General features: G+C 48.7%; 2 protein-coding genes across 2 annotated transcripts; both read right to left on the reverse strand.

Annotated features, from left to right (window-relative positions):
• Positions 1-356: 356 nt before the first annotated feature.
• Positions 357-14,593, reverse strand: DDX23 (DEAD-box helicase 23). Its single transcript, XM_008522042.2, has 17 exons — positions 14,415-14,593; positions 10,063-10,271; positions 9,532-9,642; positions 8,282-8,375; positions 8,114-8,179; positions 7,424-7,562; positions 7,008-7,141; positions 6,766-6,878; positions 6,405-6,548; positions 6,081-6,306; positions 5,621-5,766; positions 4,816-4,993; positions 3,612-3,854; positions 3,021-3,172; positions 2,682-2,790; positions 1,723-1,897; positions 357-1,268 (listed from the first exon to the last, which is right to left on the reverse strand). Exons 2-17 carry the CDS (start codon positions 10,269-10,271, stop codon positions 1,045-1,047), a joined length of 2,463 nt encoding a protein of 820 aa, XP_008520264.2. The 5' UTR covers positions 14,415-14,593; the 3' UTR covers positions 357-1,044.
• Positions 14,594-17,720: 3,127 nt separating this feature from the next.
• Positions 17,721-24,683, reverse strand: RND1 (Rho family GTPase 1). The gene is made up of 5 exons (XM_008522044.2): positions 24,465-24,683; positions 23,603-23,690; positions 20,803-20,912; positions 19,796-19,930; positions 17,721-18,811 (listed from the first exon to the last, which is right to left on the reverse strand). The coding sequence occupies exons 1-5, from the start codon at positions 24,582-24,584 to the stop codon at positions 18,566-18,568; spliced, it is 699 nt and encodes a 232-aa protein (XP_008520266.1). The 5' UTR covers positions 24,585-24,683; the 3' UTR covers positions 17,721-18,565.
• Positions 24,684-27,609: the final 2,926 nt, after the last annotated feature.

Raw genomic sequence — 27,609 nt, forward strand, 5'->3', positions numbered from 1 at the left:
TGCAGCAGGGCGGGAGAGTGCTTCTGACTGTGCCTCGCCTGTCAAAGTTCCACAACTGCTTTCCTTCCTGCTCCTCATGCAGAGCCCCCTAGAGGGTGTCCAGGCCAGAGCTACAAGTTATGGGAGGCTAGAGCAGGAGAGAGAAGATGCATTATGACTCTGCTGTCAATGGCTTTTCCATCTCCCCTCAGGTGCCACCTGTAGACTTAGACTATCAGCTGAGATCCTAGGCTCTTCTCTTGATGTGATTTTCTTGCATCTCCCAAGTCAACCCAGCGTGCTCAATGCTGTCCTCCTGTCTTCTGTGGTACCAGGGAGAATCTGGGAGATGAGTTTAGCTAGAACTAGACACAGCCTTAATATTCATGTATTTATTCTCAGAACATACAAACTCATCTTCTCAGAGAATAGAAAACAGAAATTTCACTCAGTGACTTAAAGATGGACACAGCCAGCTCACCCTGTCCCCACATCTACTAAAAAAAGTCCCTGGGTGAGGGATGCCTAGAGTGCACAGCACCCCTTGGCACAGGGGCCGTGCACAGCTCTAAACAAGGCTTTCAACTTGTTTTATAATCCAAATGGGCAAACAGCTGTCAAAATGACAATAAGAGTCCAAGGTCCGTAATCCTCACAGTGCCAGATCCCCTGGGTCATCTAGGGCAATGACTTTGCTGCAGCTACACAGTCAAGTCTGCCAAAGAAGTCCCATCCGGCTGCTGGGTTTTTGTTCAGTCTGGGAGGCAATGCCAATTGGCTGCCCCCCTAAATGGCAAGAGCCGATGGCCCAATGCAATCCCAAAGCCCGCCAGAGAGGCAGAGCTGGGCCAAACTCTGTGGTAATTTGTTCTCCCTGCCTCCTATAGCAGCTTCCACTCCGTCTGCAGCCCCACACTCAGGCCATCAGACCTGAGGGTCTAGGCCAGGGAGTCTGATTGTTTCCAAGCCCCCATAAGCCAAGAGTGAGGACCTGGAAAGAGAGATGTGAGGGTCCTGAAGAATAGGCTTCAGAGCATGTCCTTAAACCTGTGGGAGAGTGCTGCGTCAGGCAAAGATGGTCTCTTCCCGGCGCTTCTTGGTGAGGATGGTGCCTGGCTTGTGCTGGGCATCTGGGTGGTTGGCTAGCTCCGGGGGGCAGGAGGACACTGGGCTCTCCAGGATGGCTTGCTTCAGCTCATAGAATACAGCAGAGTCCTCTTTGGTGAGGAAGGTGATGGCCACACCACTCTTGCCTGCTCGTCCTGTGCGGCCAATGCGGTGGATATAATCTGGGGAGGGAAAGGAATGTCACTTACGGCACCAGGCCAGATGCCCTGGTGGGCACTGTCGGAATCTCCGCTTTCTAAGGCATCCTCCTCCCCACTACACCTCCAAGGGCAGTATATGAGCTCGTGCTGCCTGAACCTCTAGTGCCCACATGCTCTCCACTGGGGTCTGTCTACCCACTACTACCATTTATGGGGGTCATCCTATGACCCTAAGACTGAGAGTGGCCTGGCTCCATTCTTCTCCACATCCTGAGGACAGAGGGCTGTCTCAGGTGCTGGGATAAGAAACCCAGGTGAGATAAAGGGCAGAAGCTCTTCTCATTGGGACAAGCAATCTTAGATTCGGAGCTCGGGGACATGGCGGCAACAGTGCAGTGCAGTGCCACAACTTCAAGTGGAAAGAGACAAGAAGTCTCTCTTTAGCTGGATTGAAACTGCTTTCCCCTGGACTTACCTTCAATATTTTTGGCCATATCATAGTTGACAACCATGGACACGTCTTGGATGTCGATACCACGACCCGCCACATCTGTAGCCACCAAAATATCCTTGGCCCCAGCCTTGAGGTTGGACAGTGCAAACTCTCGCTGCTCCTGGCCTTTTCCACCATGCAGTGTACAAGCATTGTACTGTTGGAAGAATGGTGAGGTGAAGACAGAGCAATGGGATCGGGGAAGACACAGAAGTGAAGAGGGAGTAGGGCCAGAGAGCAGGGGTTGCAGAGAGCAACAGGGGAGGAGGAGACAGGGAGGAGGCAGGAGAAAGAATGAATGCAAGATGCAACTGGAAGTAAGGAGAGAAGAGGTGAGCTGAAGAAAGGGACAGGAGAGAACATAGTGGGGGATGGTGAGGCAGGGACAGACTGGGCAAGGCCAAAGGTAAAGCAATCAGGGGTGAGATGTGGAGCCAGATAGATGAGAAGCAGAGAGTGAGGGTGAGAGATGAGGGTGGAAAGCAGGGGCCAGAAGTGTAAGGAAGTTTAAGCACTGAGTGGAGAGGACACACCCTTCCCCTCAAACACCAGTATCAGGAGCCAAGGACACTGATCACCAGCATCTCCTCCTAACCACATCATCCCCTCTCCCAAACATAGACACGAAAACTCTGACCCACTCTATTCATCATAGTCAGATCCTGCCAGGATATGTCTCAAAACCTCTCCTTGGCCCTAGCCTATTTGGAGGAAGACACAACCACCTCTGGCTGGCACTGCTGGAATGGACAGGGAGTCTCAGCAATTGACCAGTCCTCCTTGTCCCCATCAAACCACGCTTTTCCCTCAGGCCCTGAATTGTGGAATACTGGAGAGGTTCAAGAATGGTTGAGAATTCAAAGCAGGAGACTAGGGGACCACTCTAGTCTCAGGAAACAGCACCAAAGAGACCAGACTTCGCTCTCCCCTGCCAGACACACCCCCATCTTCTCCAGGGATTTGGCCAAAACGTCGCAGCCCTTCTTCTGATTGACAAAAATAATGATGGGCGGATCAAAGCCTTGCTCCAAGATTGCCAGCAGCTTTTTCCTGGGGAGAAGAGGAAGAGGATAAAAATGAGATGCCTACCACCTCCCACTCCAAGTGAAATGCCCAACCCTGACCTATGAACACCAATTCCAGGATCTTCAGTGCCCATGGCACCCTGAATGAGAAAACAGAAGCTCTTCAACACAGCAGAACAATCGCCCTCCAGCCACCACCCCATTGAAAAAAGGTCCTTCTCCATCTCGTTTCCCTCGTCTCCGCTGCCCCCATACCTCTTTTCTGACTCTGACATGAGGAAGACCTTCTGTTCCACACGTTCATGGGGCTTGCCTGCCGAGCCAATGTACACCACAGCAGGTCGCCGAAGATAGCTCCGGGCGAGACGCTCCACCGCTGGGGGCATGGTGGCCGTGAACATGACTGTCTATGAAAACAGGAGGCTCAGCCCTGGACCCAGGCAGACACATCACATATCCCACAGGCAGCACAGCCCAGGCTAAAGAATCTAAAATGAGCCTTGGTGTAAGTTTTGACAGCCATCACCTTAAGAAATAGTATCCTTTGCCTTCCCATTTCTCTCCTCAGTACCTGTTCATCAAGATACTTTATATTTTACATCTTACGATGACAGGAGGGCTGAGAGCATTTTCTAGCACCTATGGTGGGTAGTAGTATGACTCTTTGGAATCATTTTTCCATGGCTAAGCTAAATGGCTACACTGCTAGGACTGTGAGAAGGATGCACCTAGGCATGCCTCACCATTCTGGAAACATGTACTCTGGGCCCACCTAGGACAAGGAGGGCCCTAGAGATGGTTTGGCAACTTGCCCAACTTTTCCCAGTATAGGGAAAGCAGCCTTACTTGGCGGTATTTATGTTTTCCTGACTCAAAGTTGGCCAACATCTTCTCAGGGTCCTCAGCTTCATCGGTGTCTGGCTTCTGGTTGCTGACAGGCATGTGCTCCAGGATCTTCTGGACATCTGGCTCAAAGCCCATGTCAATCATCCTATCTGCCTCATCCAGAACCACATAGGTACAGCGGCTCAGCACCAGGTAGCGGTTCTCCAGCACATCAATCAGACGTCCCGGGGTAGCAATCACGATCTAGGGGGTACAGTGGAATCATATGCGGCCCCAGCAACTGCTCCTTTCTTCTCCCTCCTGTGAACCACCCACCTACTTGGGCAACGCTAAGGAACTTGGATCCCAACCTCTAGTTATGTTTGGCAAGGAAGGTTCCTGAGAACTGGTGTGAAGTCACTTGTTGCTACCTTGGAGTTTTTCAGGAATGAATGCGGTCTCTGAGTAAGGTCCAGGGGTTAGACAGAGGAGGCAAAATCAAAATGAATTTTCTTAGATGAAAGAGAGACTAAGGGATACTGTGGAGGGTGTTTTATAAAAGGATTACCCTAAGAAGACTCAATTTCTACAGCAGACTTCTGGTAAAAAGCTCTCCTCCCCTCTCCTGAGAAGAAGGCAGCACACAAAGTCAATGACATGGTCTGGCAGAGTGATTAAGAGCACAGGCTCTGGGGGCCGGCCCCACGGCCGAGTGGTTAAGTTCACGCGCTCCGCTTTGGCGGCCCAGGGTTTCGCCAGTTCAGATCCTGGGCGTGGATGTGGCACCGCTCATCAAGCCATGCTGAGGCAGCATCCCACATGCCACAACTGGAAGGACCCACAACTAAAAATACCCAACTATGTATCGAGGGTCTTTGGGGAGAAAAAGGAAAAATAAAATCTTTAAAAAAAAGAGCACAGGCTTTGGTCATGAAATGCAGCTCTGCTCACCACTAGCTGTGTGTGATTTTGATAAGTTACTAACCTGAGCCTAAGCTTCATCTGTAAAATGGAGATACCACCACCTCCTCTCATATGCTTGTTGTGAGAAATAATGATGTGCACAGGACAATCCCTGGTGCAGAAGTTCTCAAGAATAATAGCAGATACATCTAAACCAGCCCTTTTCCTCATTTGACTGTACATCTATGGCAGAAACTAGAAACAGAGCCCCAGAACAGCACCTGCCCAAATGGTGGGTTTGCTACTGGCTGGGTGAACAAACCTCACAACCCATGCGCAAACGGAAGCCCTGGTCTTCTCTGGAGATGCCGCCAATGACAGCCACAGTGCGGATGCCCAGTGGCTTCCCAAACTTGATGGTCTCTTCCTCAATCTGCTGAGCCAATTCACGGGTGGGGGCCAGGATGATGGCATAAGGGCCCTGGTCTGACTCTTCGATCCTGTGGTAAATAGGGCATCCCACAGTTTCATGAGCTTTGGTTCTCATCCAACCACAAACAGGCAAAGACAAATTAAGGGCAGCTACATGAACGAAGAGGGTGGTGGGAAAAGGATGCAATGATCTCCTTTAAAAATCAGACACTCCAGGGGCTGGCCCAATGGCACAGTGATTAAGTGCGCACATTCCGCTTCAGCAGCCCGGGATTCGCCAGTTCAGATCCTGGGTGTGGACATGGCACCGCTTGGCAAGCCATGCTGTGGTAGGCGTCCCACATATAAAGTAGAGGAAGATGGGCACGGATGTTAGCTCAAGGCCAGTCTTCCTCAGCAAAAAGAGGAGGATTTATTGGCAGCAGATGTTAGCTCAGGGCTAATCTTCCTCAAAAAAAAAAAAAAAAAAAAAATCAGAGACTCCAGAACACCCAAGTTCTCCAGGGAGTGGTCCTTGCCAACAATAAAAATGACACACTTTGTTGATATCATCATCCACTCATTCCCTAATATCTGACCCAAACTAAAGAAGGGGCTTCTGATTATTGACTTAAAAAGAAAACCAAATACTCATTGGTCACTTCCACCTTTCCTATTCAGTCAAACCCACTCCAACTGGTGTCAACTGACCCCACCTGTCAATTTTGGGAAGAGTGGTGATCCAGACCAGCAACGGGATGAGGAAGGCTGCTGTCTTGCCGCTGCCGGTCTCAGCCACACCAATGATGTCACGATTCTGTAGCCCAATGGGAATTGCCTGACGCTGGATAGGTGTTGGTTCCTGCAGTGATGCAGAGAGAGTAAGAGACCAGGCAGAATTATACTACCTGGGCTACTGCTGACAGAGTGGGCACATATGCTAGGACGACAGGAGGACATCAAGCACAGCAAACAGGAATGGGGACCCAAGAAGAAACACAATCACCAAAGGCCAATACTTCCATCAGAAAGTGATAGACAATGTCATCTTGGTACCCACTGGCAGAGAAGGCACCGAATAGGCAAGGAACAAAGTTCTCTGTTCCCAAGTTAAGTTTGTACCCCCTAGGACGTAGGAATACGTCAAGTCTTCTGGACCAATCTGCCCCTCCTTACCTTGTAGCCACATTTATCAATGACCTCCAAGATGTGTGGGGGGAGGGAAGAGTCTTTCCAGGATCGGATGGGATTGGGGATCTTGCCACCTTTGGTGGTGATGCTGTAGTCCTCGCGGAAGATGCGCCAGTCCCTGTCTGTCATCTCATCTAATTTCTTCTGGGACCAATGTCGATCATCCCAGCGCTGCTTGGCTTCCTTCTTACGAAGTTTGCGGAGTCTCGCCCTGGAGCAGAACAGGAGGAATAAGTGGGATCGGTCTCCCCCATCTCCTTCCTATAGACTCTAGGCTCTGCCCAATCACCCCTAGCCCTGAGCACGTACTCCTCTTGCTCCTTTTCTTCCAGTGTCCGCCTCTTCTCCATCAGGTCTCCATAGAAACGTGACTGCTCTCGTTTCTGCTGCTTTAGGTCAATGCCTGCAATGAAGCCTCGCCCCAACAGCTGCACTTGGTGCCGTTCTTTGTACCTGGGATTGAGACAGAGGAAGAAAAAAAGAAAGGAGTTGTTACAGCAGGAGGGAAGGGCAGACTGCCAATATGTACCAGTTCCCCTTCCTGGCCAGGGTCCTTCCTCACCCAGAGGGCTGGCAGACTACTGGTTTACTAGTTTCCCTCATCTCAGCTTATCTCACTACCATCTCTGTAGTCACTGGTTCTCTCTAGTTAAGGCCCGAAGCCACTCACAGTGGGTTGTAGTCGATGGATGTGTCCTCAGATGCATCCCACTCAAAGACAAACTTGCGATCATTGAGATGCCTCGTTCGGCGCCGCTTCTTGATGCCGCCCAGGTAACGCTCCTGCCCAGGGAGAGAATACGAAACCCATCAAGCTCAAGACCCAAACCCCACATACAGAGATCAGAATGGCCAAATAACTAAGCCTCATTGTTGTGTGTCGGGGGAAGTGAAGAGAGCCAAGGCCTGCACCTTAATGGCATGCAGCTCCTTGCTCTTGTCCTTCTCCTCCCGGATCTTCTGCCGCCCTTCCTCATCCTCATTTCCATTGGTCTCCCGCTCCATCCTCTCCCTGCGTTCCCGACGCTCCCGTTCCTGAGGGTCTTCTGCAGACCAAAGAAAGCAAAGCTGCAGAAGAGCTCAGTGGAAGAAAAAAGAGGACCCAGGGGGATCCAGACAATGGACACCAAATAAGAAAAAAATGGGGAGGTTTATGATACAAGGCAAATGAAGACCTAACAGAAAGGTATTTTTCTCATATACTTCCCCCTTCCTTCCCTCTTCCAAATTCCAGAGCAAACAGGTTTCTAGCTCTCCTGAATGACACTACAATCCCATCTCGCTTTTTCTGACCCCATTGAGGGGCTACCCTGGGTAGGAAAACGAACCCAACATTTTCCTGCCCAAGTCCTGGAATTGTTTTCTTTTCTTTCTCTCTTCTTCAAGCATCCTCTGCCGCTCCTCGACCTCCTGCTGCCGTCGCTTTAGGGCTTCGGCCTCTCGTTCTGCTTTGGAGAGGAACTTGGGCTACAAAATAGATTACAAATGTAAACAAAGGATCTGGGAGCATGGTATAATCACGTCACTGATGGGGAGATGGCAGGGAGTCCAAACATATTTGCTCAGGCATTAAACCTGCTAAGGAAAAACACCAATAGGCCTTGGACTCTGTTATGGGTCTCCCTCCCCCTCAAAATATGTTGAAACCCTAACCTCCAGTACCTCAGAACATGACTATTTGGAGACAGAGCCTTTAAAGAGATGATTAAGGTAAAATAAAGCTCTTAGGGTGGGCCCTAATCCAATCTCACTGGTGTCCTTATAAGAAGAGAATTTGGACACACAGAGAGACATCAGGGATGCACACACACAGGGAAGACCATGTGAAGAGAGAGAAGACATCCATCTACTAGCCAAGGAGAAAGGCCTCGGAAGAAACAACCCTACTGACACTGATCTCAGATTCTAGCCTCCAGAATGGTGAGAAAATTATTTTCTGTTGGCTAAGTCACTCAGTCTGTGGTGTTCTGTTCTGGGAGCCATAGCCAACTAATTAATACAGACCCTCAAGTTCTTACCTTAGCTTCAGCTTCTTCTTCAGCCTTTTTCTTAGCCAGAAGTTCCTCCAGAGACAACGGCTGGGCCTGAAGATAAAACACAGTCCATAAAGGCTCTCTTCCTTTGAAGATCAACAACACTGGGCTTGAATTGAAGAGGAAGACGAGAAAATCGTTCCTCTCCTTTACCTTAGGCTTCTTATCACCATGTTCATCCTCTTCATCCTTCTTAGAGTCTCTGTCTTTCCGAGATTTAAAGTCTTTTCCTCGGCCAGGAGATAAACTTTTAGCAAAGGAACAAGAAGAGTCCATATCACCGTCTTACCCAAGCCCTTGATGAGGTTCAGGCTGAGCCCCAAAAAAGAGGATGGAAGTTTTCCCGTGCCTCAACAAGACTGGCCCCTAGTCATCCATCATGTCCTGAAGCTCCCTTTGCAGACATGATCACTCTGCCTACTCTGAAATCTAATGATGGACTTGTCTTGGCCCCATTCTATCTGAATCTCTTTTTCTGAGACTTATCTCTTCTGGGAAGTGGGTCTTCACTACTGCCATCAAAAATATTTCCTCCAGGGGTTGGCCCTGTGGCCAAGTGGTTGAGTTTGCGCGCTCCACTTCGGCAGCCCAGGGTTCGAATCCTGGGCACAGACATGGCACTGCTCATCAGGCCATGCTGAGGCAGCGTCCCACATGCCACAACTAGAAGGACCCACAACTAAAGATACACAACTATGTATCGGAGGGCTTTGGGGAGAAAAAGGAAAAATATAATCTTTAAAAAAAAAAGAAATTTCCTCCAAATAGCAGTTGCACGTTGAAAAAAATCCTGCGTAACTTTGTAACACACAATGATTTTAGCCTACAGGCCACCCACACACACCCTTCCCAGATACTGCTACGTATGCCACCCCCCCTCATTTTCCCTCCTACCAGTTGCAGCAATCCTTTCCCCACATCTGCTATAAGCTTAATCTACAAGAGATCTCAAACAACCCACTGCGTGTGTTAGGAGAATTCTGTCCTTTGCCCTGAATTCTAACCTACACATTCAAGGCCTAATAAAAACTTTGCATAGAAAGTTTCCAGAAGAAAGAGATCAAGAGACAGAGGTATTAAGCTATCCCAACAAATATATATTGTATATCCTGGGTAGAAAACTAAATGGTCTGATGGAGGTAAAGGAACGTTTTGTAGGCTGGTAACCTTTTCAAACTAATTTCTAAATTCTAAGAACAAGTTGACCCCCAAAGGGTTGTGACTTTATTAACTGGCTGTACTTTCTAAAGGAGACACGTGCTTTCTAAAAAAGACAGCTCTGCAGTAACTACCAATAGGCTCCACTAAGAAAAATTTACTTTGCTACAAAGCTGAGCCAGCTCAGATGCAGAGAGGAAGAGATGGAACATTCCCCTAAAGTCCATTCCCATTCCCTCAGGTACCTGGATCGTTTCCGGTCCTTGTCCCGTCTGTGCCCATCCTTATCCCGATCTCGGTCCTTCTTATTCCGATCTCGCTCCTTATCTCGTTCTCGTTCTTTGTGCCGTCGGTCTCTGAAGACAGCACATTTAAGAAATCACTTGATGTTTCCAGAATACCCTGTTTCACTGCTGCCCTAAGAAGGTTCTCATGTTCTTTTCTCCCCCAAGTAATATTTTACAAATTGGGGAATGCGTTTCCTGGGGAAGTTATGAGGGAATTCTAAGAAGGTCATCAGCTCAGAGTTATACTGCTAAATGTTAACGGCAATGATAGACCATGGGCTATATGAACAGATGAAGTGTCTTCCTCGATCATCTGGACCTTCAGCTTACAAGTTCCCTCTTAAGCTTTAAGAGTCACTGGGTTACTAGGTGTAGAGAAATGTATGGAAGTCTAATGTCCTAATACTGAAGACATCAGCGGAACCAGGAATGAAGACGTCTGAAACGTACTCTCCCTTCCCCTGTGAAAGACATACAAAGTTACTTTACCTTTCTGTAGACTTGGAACGGGAACGGGAGCGAGAACGGCTGCCTCCTCTACGCCTATCCCTCGAACGATGCCGCTTCCTATCTTTAGATGGGGAAGACTTCCGGTCCCGGTCTCTATCCCGCTCTCTGTCAGGAGTTCGAGATCGCTTCCTTTCCTCCTTGGAAGGTGATACATCACGGTCCTTCTTGTCAGCCAGCTCTCCTGCCATCTGTCATGGGTAAGAGAAGTACTTACTATGTACTAGTTAGTGCTCTAAACTGTTTATATATAATTCACTTAATCTCAAAACAACCCTCTGAGGTAGATATAGTGGTATGCCTACGTTATAGACAAGGAAACTGAAGCTCAAGTATATAAAGTTACTTGCCTAAGGGCAAACAAGTGCTAAGTGGCAGGGTCCCAGGCAGTCCAGCACCAGAGGCCCACTCCTGCTCACTATACTACACTCTCTCTGTGATTCCTTTTTGTATATATTCATTTCTATAAGTATACAATGAATACACCTCATTTTTATAATTAGACTATAAAAGCAATGTTAGCGAACGAATAGTGTACTAGCTAGCTCTAGAAACATCCTGTATTGCTTATCTTAGGAGTCTATTAGGTCTGCCAGCCCACCAGGCTAAGTCAATACATATACATCTCAGGAAGAAAAGTTGTCTTGAGCTCATAAACAGAGCTTAAAAGAGAGGAAAAAAAGTTTAACTTCGAGATTTGGGATTATAATCAGCACCCTGAGGAAAAGCCAAATTTAAATGGAAAAACAAATTCACTTTTACTGCTCAGATTAAAAAGAAAATGGAGTCAGCCCTGATGGCCCAGTGGTTAAAGTTTGGCACTCTCTGCTTCAGTGGCCCGAGTTCAGTTCCCGGGTGCAGAACCACACCACTCATCTGTGAGTAGCCATGCTGTGGTGGCAGCTCACACAGAAGAACTAGAAGGACTTACAAGTAGAATATGTAACTATTTTAAGTTGTATATTCTACTTTGGAGCTTTGGGGAAGGAAAAAAAGAGAGAGAGAGAAGATTGGCAACAGATGTTAGCTCAGGGCAAATCTTTCCCAGCAAAAATAAATAAATAAATAAAAATACCTGTGTTCTAGTATTATTAATTTACTTCCAATCATCGGAAAAAAATGTACTTCTAGTTATGCAATGGGAAAAACCTGGTGAAGGATACAAAGGACTTCCATGTACTTTTTTGCAACTTCCTCTGAATATATAATTATTTCAGAATAAAAAGAAAGAAAGAAATGCAACAAAAACTAGAGGTCATACACATTCTGATTGACTTTCCCTACTCAGGTTTTCACAGCCTTGATCAACACCTAGTCCCATAAAAGGTTTGAGCAGGAATTTGTTCTGTTGCCCACCTGCCTGGGACACTGAACACTATGCCACACTGTCAATTGTCCTTCAGACTATAAAAATCTCCTTCAGCCAGAATCTAAAATGACAGCAAGTCTGAATCTGCCTCTGGGCCCTCCCCCAGCCATCAGCAGCAGCAGCATCATCATCATTACCACCCCTAAGATTTGGGATACATTTCACACAACTCATTTTATCCCCAAATGGTTCAGCTGGAATATCTGTTCCCTAAGCCTTAGCTTACAATCCCCCTTTCCCATGTAATTTCCTGCCATATATCTTTGAGACAGGAGAATGTATAAAGAAAAGAAAAATGAACAAGTAGCACTTTCAAAAGGTAGAGACAATCCATTTTATCTCACAACTGCCTGAGAAATGACTGAATGTTCTGTGTCAGTACATCACGAATAACACGTGGAAATTATACTTAAGTCTCTTCCACTTATAGCCCTAAGAAAACAATCCTGAAGAAAGGCCATCTTCTCTATAAAGCATCCTGGACATCATTCATTCTTTCAACAAATATTCAATCAGCACCTGGTAGATGCCAGAAACTGTTCTACATACTAGAGATATAGCAGTAAACAAAACAAAGTCTCTGATCTCATAATGTTTAGATTCCAGTGAAGCAGATAACAGGCAGAAAAATAAGAGAATTTCAAACAGTATTGAGCGCTAATGAAAAGAATAAAACTGGGTGATATGATGGGGAGGGGTAGAGGGATAGAGGGCTCAGGAAAGAATTTCTTAGATGACATGTAAGCTGAGACTTGAATGGTGAGAGAGAGAGCCTGCAAAGATCAGAGAAAAGAACTTACTGGATAGAAGGTACAGCAAGAGTTAAGGCACTGGGGCAGGAACTAGCTTAGTATGTTTGCCAATTAAAAACAGACTTGTGTGGCTGAGGGGGAAGACTGATTCAAGATGAGTTCAGGGAGGTAAGCGGGAGTCAGATCATGGAAATGTGTTTTAAGCTACGGTAAAGGAACTTGGATTTTTATCTAACTGAAACGGGAACCTTAGAAAAAAAGGTGTGAAACGGGAAGTGATATGATCTAATTTTATGTTTTTAAAGAGTTACTTTGGTGACTTGAGAAAATTTACAGCGGGGAGGCAAGAGTGGAAACAGAACCACTGAGAATGCTATTACAGAAGTCTAGGGGCTGGCCCTGTGGCCGAGTGGTTGAGTTAGCGTGCTCCGCTGCAGGCAGCCCAGTGTTTCGTTGGTTCGAATCCTGGGTACAGACATGGCACTGCTCATCAAGCCACGCTGAGGCGGCGTCCCACATGCCAGAACTAGAAGAACCCACAATGAAGAATATACAACTATGTACGGGGCGGGGTAGTGCTTTGGGGAGAAAAAGGAAAAAAATAAAATCTTTAAAAAAAAAAAGAAGTCTAGCCAAGAGGTGACAGTGGCTTGTTCTAGGAAAGTGGCAACAGAGATGAAAAGAAGTAGACAGCTTCAGGGTATACTTTGGAGGCAAAGCTGAGAGGACTGACGAAGGGAGAAGGGAAAGGGCGGACACAAAGCTCCTAAATTTATGGTTTGACCAACCTATGGTTCATGGTGCCATTAGCGACCAGAGAAGACTGGGGAAGGAACAGATTTAGGAGGAAATCAAAAGTTTCATTTTGCCCAAGTTTGTAAGATGTCAATAAGAAAGCTAAGCAGAGATTTCAAGAAGGCAGCTGAAAACACAATTCTGGAACTCAGGAGAGAGAGCCTGGAGACAAAAATTTGAGTCATGATTATATACATGGCTTTTAAAGCCATTAGACACTAAATGATATTACCTAAGTAGGCAGGATAGTTAAAAAAAGAAAATAGAAGAGAAGAAGACCCAGGATTGAGCTCCGGAACACTATAACATTTAGAGGTCAGGCACAGGAGGAGCCAGAGAAAAAGATGGGAAAGAAGCAAAAGCCAGTGAGACAGGAGGAAAAAAAGTAAAGTCTGGCATCTCAGAAGGCAACAACGTATTTCAAGGAGGGAGTGGTTAACTGTGTCAAGTGGAGAAAGACTAACAGATAGAGGAGTGACCCTTGCATTTGGAAAAATGGAGATGGTTGGTGACCTTGACAAGAGCTGTTTCCATAGCATGGTGGGAATAGAAGCCTGACTGGAATAACTTAAGAAGAGAGAAATGAGAATAAGAAGACAGTAAATATAGGCAACTTTTATTATAGGTTCTACTTATCACAATGGCCCACTCTGGCCATTGCTTCCCAGCAGCCTTCCTTGCAAATCTCCAGAACTTTGAGTTCTTCAGTTCTTGTAGGGCGAGAGCAGATTCTTTTTTTCATTCAGTGAAGTATTTACCAAGCATCCACTATATACAAGGAACCGTGCTAGGTGCTATGTGATTTACAAAAGGAAGATCCTGTCCAAAGGAATATTACAGAACAAGAGAAGGTATGAGACACATACCAGGATGAAGGCTCAGATGAAGTTCACTATGAGTTCAAAAAAGAAGTGTCCTTTCATTTGTAAAAGGGGATTTGGAAAGATCTGTAGAGGAACTGGCTCTTGAACATTTAAGTACAGGTAGAATTTGAAGACGTGTAATTGCGGGTGTAGAAAAGGAGTCATTCCCGGCAAAAGAAATAATATAAGAGGCGCAGAGGCGGGAAAGCATGACTGGTTCTGGGAGAAAAGCCAGAGTTCCAGTTTGGCTGCCGCAAGGGTTACTTGAAACATGAAGGAATAAGGTCAAACTGGGGGTATCACAGGTGCTGTGCCCATGGGCAAAGGTCTGGCACGTAACATTGTCCTGGCACCTGGACTGTGCTCCCAGGAGCCAATGTTACCCCCCTGGGGCCCGCACCCCTTCGCTCCTGCCTGCCAAAGCTTTCCGAGATTGTGCCCCTTCCCTAAAGCGTTCTTCCCCGCCTCGTGCTGGAGGCAAGGGCCATCGCAAGTGGCCCCACTCTCGCCCTCTCTGCAAGCTCGTGGGAACCGCTTCCACCGCCCGGGACTCACCACTCTGAGTCTGAACCGCCCAACGCGGCCTCAACGTCGCCGACCAGTCGCCATTTTTCCCGTTTCCTGGTCGCCGAGCTGCACCCCTGGGCGCGCGGCAAGCTGGGAAGGTGAGTTCCTGGTGTTGGTCGGGGCAGTCTGACAATGAGGGCCTGAGAACTACCAATCCCAGAATGCATGGCGCGAGCGCCGGCCCCAGGCCGCGGGGTCTGCTGGGCACTGTGGTTCGCCAAACGTTTGAGTCTATGCAGGCGGAAGAGTTTTCCGTGGTTCCGACTCCCTCAAAAGGTTCTCTCAAAAGGTTCTCTCAGCGTGGATCAGTTTCTTGGAAACTGCAGTTAACGACTATCATAGCCTGTGGCTTACAACGGAGGAATTTAAGGGCTTCCTTAGCTATCAATAGCACGTAATTATAAACTAGCAGCTGCAGTAACAGCAACAAATACTTTACCGTTTGTGGAAAAGCGTTTTTTACAAAAAGTCTGTGAGATGGATTATTAGCCCCATTTTACAGGTGGAAAAACTAAAGGTTAGGATACGGGAGTAGCCAAGTATTTCACAGTGAGCGTGGGACAGTTCATTGTGCGGGACTATCCCAGGTTTAGGAGGATATTTTAGCAACCCTGGCCCCGCAGTAACAACTCAACGAACTCAGTTATTGTGACAACTCAAAATGAGCCCAAACGATGGATTCTTTCAAAGGCCTCTGTGAGGGATGGTGTCCCCTGGTGTCCACATAGAACCCTGGCTTCTTCATTTTCATGCCCTTTGGAATCTGGCCAGTTGTGCTATCTCCATATTTTGGCTTCTTTCTTCCTCCTAGTCCCCCCCTCTTCAGGCCTCCACTGAGCTCTTTTACCCCAAATTGTATGTTCACTTTGTTTCTCTTTAGTCTTACAGTTCATCATTCTCCCCTCCTCCCCCAAAACCCCAAAGAACCCCCAAAACCTTGGCATTTCTAAGATGGTTTAGATAGATACTAGGAAGTATCTAATGCCTCCTTCCTTCTCATTTTCCCATCATCAGCTTTTTGGTTTCAGTGTCACAGGGCTGTAGGTCTGGCTTTTCTCTCCGAATATGTGTTCAGTTCTCCTCAAGCAACTCCTCGGGATAGACCCAAATAATCCTAAAGCCCTGAGCATCACGCATAATGACCCAGAGTAGCCCTGGGAGAGGCACCCTTCAGCTCTTAAAACTCTGCAGCCTTTGGCCTGCCCACTTCTACTCCCGAGACAGAACTGAAGGGAAAGGATGTCTGAAATCTGCTAGGTGTAAGTCACCCAGTGAACACTGGAGGGCTCTCCACTCACAGAATGGAACCTCAAGGAACAAGCGGACAAAAGTGTAGGCTGGAATCCTTAAGAGCTGCAGCCACTATTTACTGAGAATCTTCTAAGTGCCCAACTCTGTGCCGGACACTTAGCTTACTTATTTTACTTAGTTCTCATAACAGTATGAGATAAGTATTATCTCCACCTTACTGATACAGAAATTGTGGCCCGGAAAGATTAATTATGCCTTCAAAGTGCGTTAAAAGAGTAGAGCTAGGGGCCAGCCCGGTGGTGCAGCAGTTAAAGTTCACACATTCCGCTTCGGTGGCCCGGGGTTCACCGCTTCAGATCCTGGGTGCAGATGTACGCACTGCTTGTCAAGCCGTCCTGTGGTAGGCATCCCATACAAAATAGAGGAAGATGGGCTCAGATTTTAGCTCAGGGCCAGTCTTCCCCAGCAAAAAGAGGAGGATTGGTGGCAGATGTTAGCTCGGGGGTAATCTGCCTCAAAAAAACAAAAAAAGGGTGGAGCAAGGACTCAACTCCAGGTTCGTTTAATCTCAGAGCCCATGCTGTTTCCCTATTTCCAGGTTACCACTCTTGGCCATCTTTAAAGATAAGTAAACTGAGACCCAGAAAGGTGCTGAAGCTTGTCCAAGTTCATAGTTGCAAAGTTCCCCTAGTACTTGTGCATGCCTCTCTCATGACACGTGAAGACACTGAGCTTTAAGGATACTCGTTCTTTGTCTTACCCTGATAATTCTTTCACAAACATGCGTGTTTGGAGATGGAGACAGTGGGACTATATTCTAGTAAGGACCATATGTAGAGTCTTCTATTTAGGTACCACATAGCCAGCAATAAGGGGCCCGTGGGATTATACTTAACATTGAGAACCAGTTTGAATCCTGACTCCATTACTTACTAGCAGAATGGTCTCATGCAAGTTATATGGCATCACTGGCTTTCCTATTTCCTCATTTATAAAATAGGGATAATAATGCCACTTGCCTCACAGGATAGGATAGCAGAGCAGTGAAAAGTGCATGTTCTGGAACCAGGTTACCTGGATCTGTATCCAGATTCTACCACTTTCTGGCTGTGTGACCTTGGACACATTAACTAATCTCTCTGAACCTCAGTTTCCTTGCCTGTAAAATGAGGTAGGTAGTACCCCACAGGGTTATCACAGAATAAATAACATGAAAAACTCATGGGTACCCTTGACCCATAGCAGACATTTAACAAATGTTAGCTATTACCCTTTATGAGGTTAAATGTGATAATGTGGGTAAAGCTCTCAGCACAGTGCTGAGCACATGGTACTCAAGACATAGCAGCTTTTTATGTTTAGCGCACTATGAAACTTAGGAAAAAGAGCTATAAGTCACTGAAGAGAAGGGACGTTACATCCCCTGTGCTGCCATCAACAAGCAATGGAATTGGAAGGTCAAGAAAGCAAAAGATGTGAATTCAGGAGACCAGAACCCCAGGAACCTACCCTCAACCTTAGCTTCAGCCTGTCCACCCTCTGCAGGGGTTCGGATCTCAGCAGCTTGGATCCCCTATCAATGATGTCACTAAACCTTGTCTTTCTCCTCTAGGCTCTCTAGGGCAGTGGTTCTCACCCAGGAGTGATTTTGCCCCAGGGGACATTTAGCAATATCTGGAGATGTTTTTGGTTGTGACAACTGGGAGGTGCTACTGACATCTAGAAGGTAGAGGCCAGGGATGATGCTAAACATCTTCCAATGCACAAGACAGCCCCCACAATAAAGCATTATCTACTCCAAAATTCATTAGTCCCAAGGTTGAAAAACTCGGCTCGACAGCTCAGGAGCTCTTCACTGGCTTAGTAGGACTTAGGTGGGGTTAGGGACGAGACGGGGTGGAGGGAAAGGGAGGAGATCTTGTTGGAGGTGCTAGGGAACAGTGGACGCAGCCCTCTGTAACCTACAGACAGGGCTCCGGGACAGCTTTTTCTTCACTATCAAGACGAAAGGCAACAGAAAGAAACTAAAGAAATGGAGCCAACTTCTTTATATATGTTATATTTTTCATTAATAAATAGGTTTTCTTCTTTAAACACAGAACATATAACAGATTGAAACATTCCCCCCTCCCCCCGATTCCAAAGACAAGAGTCTATAAAACAAATGCCAGCTGTACTGCCCTAAAGGCAGAAAGAGTCTGGTGACCCCCACCCAGCCCTGCCCCCTGCAGCACCACCACCCCCACACTGTGAGAGAAGGGGGTCTGGGGCTTCTCCCTTGGACCGTGGGGACTTAGGTGAGAAGCATGTGAATGTATGATGTCACCTCTCCATGAGGCATGGGCTATGCAAAGATGAGGTTTCCTTCTCATCAGCTCTGACCAGCTCCTGCCCTTCAGTTTTGAAGCACCCGGGCTCAGCTCCCAAGGGAGCTGCCTCTTGGCTTCCCCACTCTCCACTCCTCTGTGGCCTCCTCAGAGGGGAAGGGAAGGGCTCAGAGACCCCTCTCATCCCCTGGCCTGCATGGAAACGCTGTGTGGAAGAGGCATGATGCTGAAGGTGAGGCTCCTGTAGGCCCCCGAGCCCCTGAGGCCAGCATGCCCCATACCCCCACACCTTTCCTTCCTCTGGAGTGGGGGGCACTGGGGCAGCTGCCCCCTCCACCACCTAGTGCCTGGCTTGGGGTGTGATGGTTCTTTCTTAAGTGTCAGGTCCTCAAGCCGGGCCTGGCTCTTTCCTCATCCCATTCCTGTCTCCTTCCAAGCCCTCACCGTGGCCATCTGAAAAACTCGTGTCCAGAGTCCTAAATTGTCTCATCCTCCCTCTCCCCGTGCCTCTGCAACCCAAGGGAGGAAGTGGGAGGTTGTCTCCCCTCTCCAACCCCCATTTCACATGATGGAACAGCTTTTGGCCTTTTCCTTCTTGAAGGTGGAAGAGATGAGTTCAGAACGACTGGGCAGGTGGAGCAGTCGCTTGGAGAGGCTTCGGACGGGGCTCTTCGGGGGCATTGTGCTGGACTTGTTCAGACACACCATGGACGCTGTCCGGAAGATGCTGTGGATACTCTTTTCCGAGGTGAAAGCCGAGCCTTCCAGGTAGATTTCTGCACCCAGCTGCTTGGCTATTGCGCAGCCCTGTGGGGGGTGGGGGGTGGGAGGGAGTCATCAATGCAGTGGTCCAAAATGGCTCTGAAACACCACCTTCTGTGGTTAGTGGTACTCCCCAGGACTACTCTGGATGGGACCCAACTGCCAGTCCCCTACTACCACCCTCTGCTGACTTTTCTGAAGGTGAAGCCTCACTGTACCTTAGATTCACCTGGAACACTTTTAAAACCATACTGATGCTAGAGCAAGTAAATCAGAATTTCTTGGGGTAGGGCCCAGGCATTAGTCTTTTTAAGAGCTCCACAGATGATTCTAACGTGAAACACTGGTTTAAAAGAAATGATCTGGGCTGGCCCCGTGGCCTAGTGGTTAAGTTCGTGTGCTCCAATTCGGTGGCCCAGGGTTCACCAGTTCACATTCTGGGCACGGACCTAGCACTACTCATCAAGCCATGCTGAGGCAGCGTCCCACATCAAGGAACTAGAAAGACCTACAACTAGGATATACAACTATGTACTGGGGTCTTTCAGGAGGAAAAAAAAAGAGGAAGATTGGCAACAGATGTTAGCTCAGGCCAATCTTCCTAAGAAAAGAAAAGAAAAATAAAAGAAATGATCTTCACACTTCTATGTGCATAAGAAATTATCCAGAGATTTCAATAAAAATGCAGTTCCCATATCTTTCTCCCAGAGTGACTCTCTAGGTATGGAGTCAGGAATTCTAACAAGCACTTCTAGTGAGTAAACGCACGTGGCTCCAGAAGAGCAATCTGAGAACCACTGGCACACACAGGAATGTCTCACCTGCCAACCTATAGCATAAATCTGGGTAAACAGGAACCCCCCACCTCTATCTAGGTGACTAGTTTGCTCCTTATAGATGGCCCCCTGGAATACCAGTTCTCTTGCATAGTGAAATAATTTGAGCAAGGGCTACATTTCAAGCCTTCTACCTGTGGCCTTCCCCACCCCACCCCTCAACACACACACACACACACACACACACACACACCTGCTCATAGGAGATGGGTGCCTGCTTCTGGTGGGACAGCTCCATCAGAGTGCTCAGGTCTGTTCGCAGGTCTGTCTTGCAGCCAATAAGCAAAACACGGGTGCTGGGACAATAATCTAGGATTTCTGTCCTCCACTGAAGAGCCATGCATGACAAAGGGAAGGGGAAGGAGGAAGGAAGGAGTCAGTAGCTGACAGATACCCAGAGAAGCCCAGTTGGCAACGTCACACACAGCATCCAGCTTATCACCAGCCCAGCCCTCTCTCTGAGTCACAGCATCGCCACTGCACTAATTACATCATCTTCCTGCCCATGAGCCCTTTGGGGCCACAGGAGTGCTGACCCAAGAGCCTGGGCCCTCATTCAACAGCCGAGTCACCAGAGAAAGCACAGAGGCAAATCTCCTCCCACTTCTGCCAAGCAGACAGGGCATGGATCAGCCCCTTCTACCCAGTCAAATGGCTTCACAAGTCCAGAAAGCCAGCGGGAAGACAAACAGTTTCTTTCCAAGGGAAGGAGATAATCCTAGAGTCTTCTGGAAAACTAGGCTAGTTCCACAAGGTATCTTGGGACTCCTCAGTATGGGCAGACCTTGCCACCCGGACCAAGACATTTCCTACCAGCAGTTCGGCTCAGGCCTGCCTGCCTTGCCCAGTCCCAGTGGGCCTGGGATCAAGGCCTATAGAAGCTGCCTCCAAAAGGCCCCATCCCCAACTCCCAAACCATATCACCGAAAGGTTCTCTGACTCTCAATCCTTTGCTTCCTGAGTCTTCCACACCATCCCCCTTCTAGGCCTCTGGCAGAGCAGTATAGGAGAGTGGCAAGGGGACAGGAGATCTGGTCCTAGTCCCAGAGCTGTAGCTAATGGTGTGGCCTTGGGCAAATCTCTTCTCTCCTTGGCCTCAGTTTCTTCCTTTTACACCAATGGGGATTAAGTGACAAGGTCCCCAGGAATCCTTTTTGTTCTCAAGCTGAGCTTGAGATTGTAGAGTTTATCCAGCCTTACCTTCTTGAGTGCACTGTCCACTGTCTCCGGACGGCTGATATCAAAGCATAATAATACTGCATCTGAGTCGCTGTAGCAGAGTGGACGGACATTGTCATAGTAGGGAGATCCTGGTACAGGAGAGAAAGAGCTGATGGTGAGCCATGGCATTTTCCCTCTCCCACAGGCCTACACCCAAAGAATCCTAAGAATATCATTCTCAGTCCCTTAGGTTTGTTGGCCCCACCCATCTCCCAGGGAAATGTGCTGCAGCCTAGAAGCTTGTGACCTGACTACCTGCAAAAGGCAGTGCAAGAGTATCATCTTTCTTAGTCCTGAAAAGGGGAAAGGGGGCAAAATAAAAGGGGTGGAGTATAATTTGACCCTGTCTGGGTCTTACAGTGGGCTGAATTTAAGGTCTGCCAGTTTTCTGAGTCATAGAGGAAGATGCGCCCACCCCTGCAGAGGGACCAGGGCTGTTTAATGTCTCTTTTCTAGAGTCTGCCTGCCTTCTGCCCAACCTCTGCTCCCTTCCTCTGCTCCAGGGTCCCCCTAGTGAAGAAACAAACCTGCCTGTTATGTAACTGTCTGACCTGCTTCTTTGCCATGGGGTCAGAACTCTAGGAGGCTGGTAGAGCAGAGAGAGCATCAAGGATTCATTGTCCCACTCCTCCTCCCACCCAAATCAGCTTACACTGAAAAAAGCAAAAGGAAAGCTAGAGCCCTACCCACCACCCCCCCCCCCACCCCCCAAAGATCACAGGGAGGCAGTCTCAAAGACAACACCACCAAGAGCTGGGGATTTAGAGGCTTGAGTGAGGGTCCTTCACTGGGAGGGGAGTAGGCATTGCAGACCCAGGTGGTCCAATATGGTAGGATGCTAGGGGCTGAGTCTGCCCCCTCCACCCTGGGGAAGGAACAGTAGCAGATTTGGAACCCAGACAATTCGTGCTCAGAATAGCAAGCAGCCCCTCTCCCTGCACCGCAATTGCCATGGAAACTGGGGGGTATCCAAGCTGGGGGGGGGGGGGTTGGTCATAAAAAAAAAAGGAGTAAAGGAGACCTGGGATATCTGCCTGCTCCTTCAGCAATCCAACCCCATCCCCTCTCTGAGGTGGGGTCTCATCCTGGCAGCACTGAGCAAAGAGAGCACTGCAGCACGGGGGGGAGGGGGAGAGGAGGAGGCCTCCATCTGGCTCCAAGCGATCCCCCTCCCCTAAGAGAGCAAGTGAATAATGGGAACAGGTTCGACCCTGGCCCCAGTGTTGGGAAGCCCCAGCCCACACACCCCTGCCACTTCCTCCTTTTTTGTGGGCACCTAATTTGAAAGAGGGAGTTTGAGCCTGCATCCTTTGGGAAATTGAGGGGTGGGGATGCGACACGGGGAATACAGACCACCTTGCTGATTTTCTATTATCTGGATTGGGATTCAAGGGCTGCCTTCTGGCTGTGGGAGGAGGGGGGAAGCAGCAGGGGTGGGGGAGCTTTGAGGCGGTGGTAGTAAAAAGAGATGAGCTGCAGTAAGATTCTGGGAAGAGTGAGAGGTGGGCAGGGTACAGCAGATGAAAAACCATATATCATGCAGCCAAGCTGCATTCCAGTCTGATCTCGCCAGCATAGCACAGTCCAGGATAACCAGACCCTGCCTCCCAAGCCCTGGAGCTGTAACAGAGAAAAGCACACCAGGTTGAGGAATTTGGGTTTGGTTTGGTTTTGGGGAGGGTGGAGCAAGGGGAAGTCTCCTTTTCTTTTCACGCATCCCCTACCCCCAATCTTTTCAAATCTCAAAATCAGATCATAGGAACAAGAGCTCTTAGGAGGAGTAGGGCCAGCATATTTATTATCTGTAACAGGAAATCCTGAGTGCTTTATAGTTCCTCTTTAAACTCAGCCTGAATATGCATTTTTGGAGAGGAGTCGATTTGATTTTCTTTCTCCTATTCCTGGCTTTTAGTCCTTAATTATGACTCTGACCCCAGGCTATTAAAAAAGGACTAGAGGAAAGAGATAATGGGAAGGGGTCACAATCAAAGCAAAGATCAACCTAGCACTGAGGGTTTAGGGCTGAGAGCCTGGAAAAATATTGCTTTCTACATTCTAGAAGGACACAACATCTTCTACCTCAGCCCAGAATGGGGGGAAATGGTCAAAGCCAACACCCCCACCTCCTGCCACTGTCCACAGTGTGACTATGCCCCACCTTAAGCCATCTCCCCCACCCGCCAAAACAGCGATGATGCATCGCTTCATCCCTGAGCCGCAGCGGCATGACGAGTAGAGCCGAGCTGCGGCAGGCGAACAGCAGTGGCCCACGATGGAATGCAGGAGAGAAAACTGAGTCAGGAGCAATATTTCCCCAAAAGCAGGCTTGTCTCCCTGCCTCGACCACAACTGCCTCCAGCAGCAGCACTGCCACCTGCCTGCTAATTGGCTTTGCTCTGGGGCAGTAAAAGCTCTGTTGTGTGTGTGTGTGTGTGTGTGTGTGTGTATGTGTTGGGAGTGGAAATGAAGAAACCCTGTCTGACTGTCCCCCAGTAGTCTTCAGAGGTCCACTCACCTTACCCTCCCAGACCTCTGAAGGGTGGAGCTATACTCAAAGAAATGAGTAGCTTCTGGGGTTGCATCCACTCTGCACCCCTAGACCAGCCAAGTGAGTTGACCAAACCCCTCTCCCATCCCCAACCAAGGAATCTTCAGGTCCCCTTCTGAAGATGGCCCCATACTCCTTCTCCTCACCCAAGAGGGAAACAATTTCTAAACGGCAGCAGCCTCAGCAGCCCCGTGGAGGTGGGAAGCGGGGATTTGGGGCCAGCAGTCTTACCTGACGTGTCCCAGAGACTGAGCTCCACTCGCTGTTCCTCTGTCTCCAAGCAGGCTGTGTAATTCTCAAACACGGTGGGCACATAAGTCTGTGAAAAAGAAAAGAACTGGTCACACTCTGGGCACCCCTACCCCATAATCCTCCCCATTACTGCTGGCTACACAAGAAGCCACTCACCCTGGTGAGACACTAAAGTGGCAGAAGATAAGGGGCCAGGGGAGGGGATGCCTGGGGCAGGAGAAACCACATAGGACAGGAAGGAGGGGAGTGTAGATGCACAGGCACTTGGTACACTGGGAAGTAAGAAATGTGAATGACTTCCAGCCAGGGGCAAGCCCCCCATATCCTAGATGGCCAGGGAGACACACACACACACAGATTCCTCTCATCCCCAGATTTGCCTGTCTCCCAATTTCAGAGCCACAAGCCAATTCTAGCTCTTTATCTTCTCCCCACAAGCCCCTTGGTCCAGCAGAACAGCAGAAAGAGGCAGCAGCAGCCTCCCTGGGGACGTGCTCATAGACCCTTTGAGGATGGGGTGACAAGACAGGCAGGTATTACGTCAAGAAGAAACCCCAGACTCTCAAATGCCTCCAGTTCCCTCTCCTGAGAGCAGACTCCAGAATGAAGGGAGGTGGGAGGGGATTTGATTGGGGCCTATGGGTGAAGAGGTGAGGAGGAGCCAGCAGGGCGGCAGAAGTGGAACAGGTCTCAGGGGAGGCTAAGGCAGCGCGGTCCTCCGCTAGAAGGCGGCTAAGGATGGGGCGGGGCGGGGGAGACAGATCCCCTGGGCAGCTAGGAATCTACCCCGGAACAGGTACGCAAGGAGAAAAGCCGGCCAGCGGGCGGCCGGGCAGCTTACCTCGGGATAGCAGTCCTTCGCTAACACCTGTAACATCGCTGTCTTCCCACACTGCACATCCCCCACCAGAACGAGCTTACATCTGGCCACGACCGGCTGGGGGGCCCGTCTCTCCTTCATGGCTGCGGGCTCCGCGGGACCTGGACTCCGATTCAGAGAGGAGGGTTGCGCCAGGTGCGTCTCAGCACACAAACTCAGCCGGGTTCCCTGCCTCCCTCCTACTGAAAATGAGGCCAGCACAGCCCCTTTATATCTCCCTGGCCGAGCCAATCACAAGAGGAGGCGGTCTCTGTCCAGGCCAATCCCTGAGGTGGGATCCCCTCCAGCAGCCAATGGTAGGAGGATCTGAGTCAGTGCCCTCTTCCTCCCTTCCCTTTTTCTTAAAGCTGCACCATTGCTTCCTCCGAAAGGGGATTCCCACGCTGTTTTCCATTTGTATTTGGGAAGAGGGAGGGAACTTGAAGCAAAATTAAATGGTCTTGAGTGTCCACCAATTAGTGCCAAAAACAATAAACTAGCCATCAACGCAGAAAGTGAGGTTAAGCTGGAATTGCCCCAAGAGAAGAGCAGGACCTGCCTAAACTATAGACGGGTGGCACCCCGGATGTGTGCGGGGCCTAGCCCCAGGGATCTCCCACCTCTTTGTTCCATCTGATCTCCATCCAAACCGGTTCCCATTTCTGGCTTCCCCTCCCAGAAGCTCCCTCTGTACCCCTTTATTAGCTCCAGCTGTACCCCTTTCAACACCCAAGTCTCTTCCTTAGGAATCACCTTCACTAAAAAAGTAAATAAATCAACAAGCCTTCTTTCATCATTTGGAAAAAAGCTACACAGCTTCTGACCCACAGATGGGCAGAGAGAAAGGAATGGGGGACTCTGGTAAGTGGGGATGGGAGAGAGGAGGAGAACAAAGCACACAAAGCCACTGTCTGTTTTGCTGGACAACCTCTTACCCATGCCTGGCAGGAGCTGCTTAGGGGTGTTTGTTCTGCTGCCTGGGTTCAGCTTCCTGGATGAATCAGGCATAGGTCCAGTTTCAGGCTGACACCTGCTGATGCCGACGCGCTGCGTGTGTCACCTGGTGAAAGTCCAGACTGGAAGACTGGGGCTCTAGGATTAGAAAGCTGGAGGGCAACCTAAGGTTGAAATGAGCTACCTAACTGCCTGCCAGCCCTGCCCCTCAGAGCCCATGCATCTTAAGGCAGCTCTCCGCTAGCAGAACCATGGGATGTACATAGCTTGGATAACCCACTGGTTATTCAGGAACAAAGGCAGCCTAAATAAGGCCTCCTGGGGATCAGGGACCAGATTAGACTGACCTTGGGCAAAAGTGAGAGCACTCCAGAGTTCATCCTTAGGTCCTGTCCCCTTGTCAAGCCCAGCGCCTCTGGAGCAGGCCTCGTTCCATCTGAGCTTTACTCCTAATTCACCATCATTGCTGCCCCACTCAGGGTTATTTTCCCTCTTCTACAGGATGTTTAAAAGCCTTCTCCAGACCCGAAGGGAAAGCTCTCTGAGAGTGAGATTTCCAATGTCCACTATAGACAGGAGAATGGAGGGTATTCTGAGAACGTAACCCAGCCAGCATGTCTTCCATCAAGTCCAAGTCCACCATCCATGTTTGTGTGAGGGCTTTGGGGCTAAGGCCTTGACTGTCCTCTACCCACCTCTTCAGGTCCCCCTTCCAGGGATTAGGGATCACCTACAGGAACCTCTAGACTAGAAAGAGAGTTTTCCAGGTGCTACCATTAGCTGGTTGCCCTCCTCTCCCAGGCTCTCTGGAAGTTTTTTCCCTCTCCCTTCCCCAGGCCCCATCCTCAGCCCTCAGATAATGTTCTGTATATAGAATTTGTCCTCTTCTTGCCCTTTTTCTGAACTGTCTGTAAGTATGGTTTGGGAGAGTTCCAGAAACAGCTGTAAGATCATAGATTTCCTCAACCTCGAGTCCTTTTCCCTCAGCCTGACCTTTTCCCCCCGTTCCCCACCCTCAGTCTCATCTGGACTCAGTTCTGGAAGCATCAGTAGGGTTCCCATACGTTCTCTTAACTCATAACTGGGTTCCCTCCAATGGCAGCCCCAAAGGCTTTAGCCCTCTCTCTCCCGCATGTTCTCCACAGCCTCCCCCTCCACCCACCCCCTCCACCAGCCACTCCAAATAAATAGTCAATATAAGTAAAAACTGTTCCTGCTATGCAAACAGCTTCCTCCTGCTATGCAAACAGCTTCCTCTGGCTTCTAACACGATTGCCATTCCTGAGCTCCTCTGAGATAGAAATTCTAGGAGCTGGTGCTAACACTGATTCTTCCCTGGGTGGCTTATTTCAGGGAAGGGCAGCAGAAAGCCTGAGCTGTGAGACAGAGCAGCCTCCATCAGGGCTGATTCTCAAGATGTGTCACTGAAGATATTTTGTGGGTCACATATTTATGCATTGTGGTGGGAAAAGTGGTGTGTGTGCGTGTGTCTTTGTGTTAGGTCAGAAGGCAGCATGACAACACAAAAAGAGGATGGAGCCAAAGTCCAGCAGGCCTGAGTGTTGGACCCAGCTCTGCCTTTAACAAGCTGTGTGCATTTGGGAAAGTCACTTCCCTCTCTGGGCCCCTGTTTCCTTGAATGTAATGTGAGGGGTTTGGACTGGAGAAGGAGCTTTTAGCCTTTTTTTTCAGTAGTTAGACTCCCTCCCTCAAGTTTGTTTAAACCTCTTCCAAGTGTCTTTATTTAAAAATAAATACTTTTAAATGTATTATTTATCTAAAAATCCATAGAAGAATAACAAATTTACAAAGTGGCTGTTTCCTATCAAGACCAAGTTTAAAACAAGGTTATGCTTGAAAACATTAAAAAGAAGCCTGTCACAAAAAAACAGCATATTGTACAATTCCCTTTGTATGAAATGTCCAGAGTAGGCAAATCCAATGAAACTGAAAGTAGATTAGTGGTGGCCTGGGGCCGTAGGAGCTGGGGGGCAATGGAGAATGACCACTAATGGGTATGGGGTTTCTTTTGGGATGAGGAAGATCTTCTAATTTGATTGTGGTGATTGTTGTACAACTCTGTGAATACACTAAAAACCACTGAATTGTAGAGTTTAAATTGGTGAATTGTATGGCGTATGAATTATATCTTGATAAAGCTGTTTCTTTAAAA

This window comes from Equus przewalskii, chromosome 5 (assembly GCF_037783145.1).
Source record: "Equus przewalskii isolate Varuska chromosome 5, EquPr2, whole genome shotgun sequence".
In the NCBI taxonomy this organism is placed as follows: Eukaryota; Metazoa; Chordata; class Mammalia; order Perissodactyla; family Equidae; genus Equus; species Equus przewalskii.

Coding starts and splice junctions, on each gene's coding strand:
- DDX23 (XM_008522042.2), bottom strand. CDS start 10,271: ATGGCAGGAGAGCTGGCTGACAAGAAGGACCGTGATGTATCACCTTCC. Junction 8,376..9,531: donor AAGGACCGGAAACGATCCAG/GTACCTGAGGGA, acceptor CTTTGCTAAAAG/TTTATCTCCTGGCCGAGGAA. Junction 4,994..5,620: donor ACTCTTCCCAAAATTGACAG/GTGGGGTCAGTT, acceptor TATTTACCACAG/GATCGAAGAGTCAGACCAGG.
- RND1 (XM_008522044.2), bottom strand. CDS start 24,584: ATGAAGGAGAGACGGGCCCCCCAGCCGGTCGTGGCCAGATGTAAGCTC. Junction 20,913..23,602: donor CAGTCTCTGGGACACGTCAG/GTAAGACTGCTG, acceptor CTCCTGTACCAG/GATCTCCCTACTATGACAAT. Junction 19,931..20,802: donor TGGACAGTGCACTCAAGAAG/GTAAGGCTGGAT, acceptor ATGGCTCTTCAG/TGGAGGACAGAAATCCTAGA.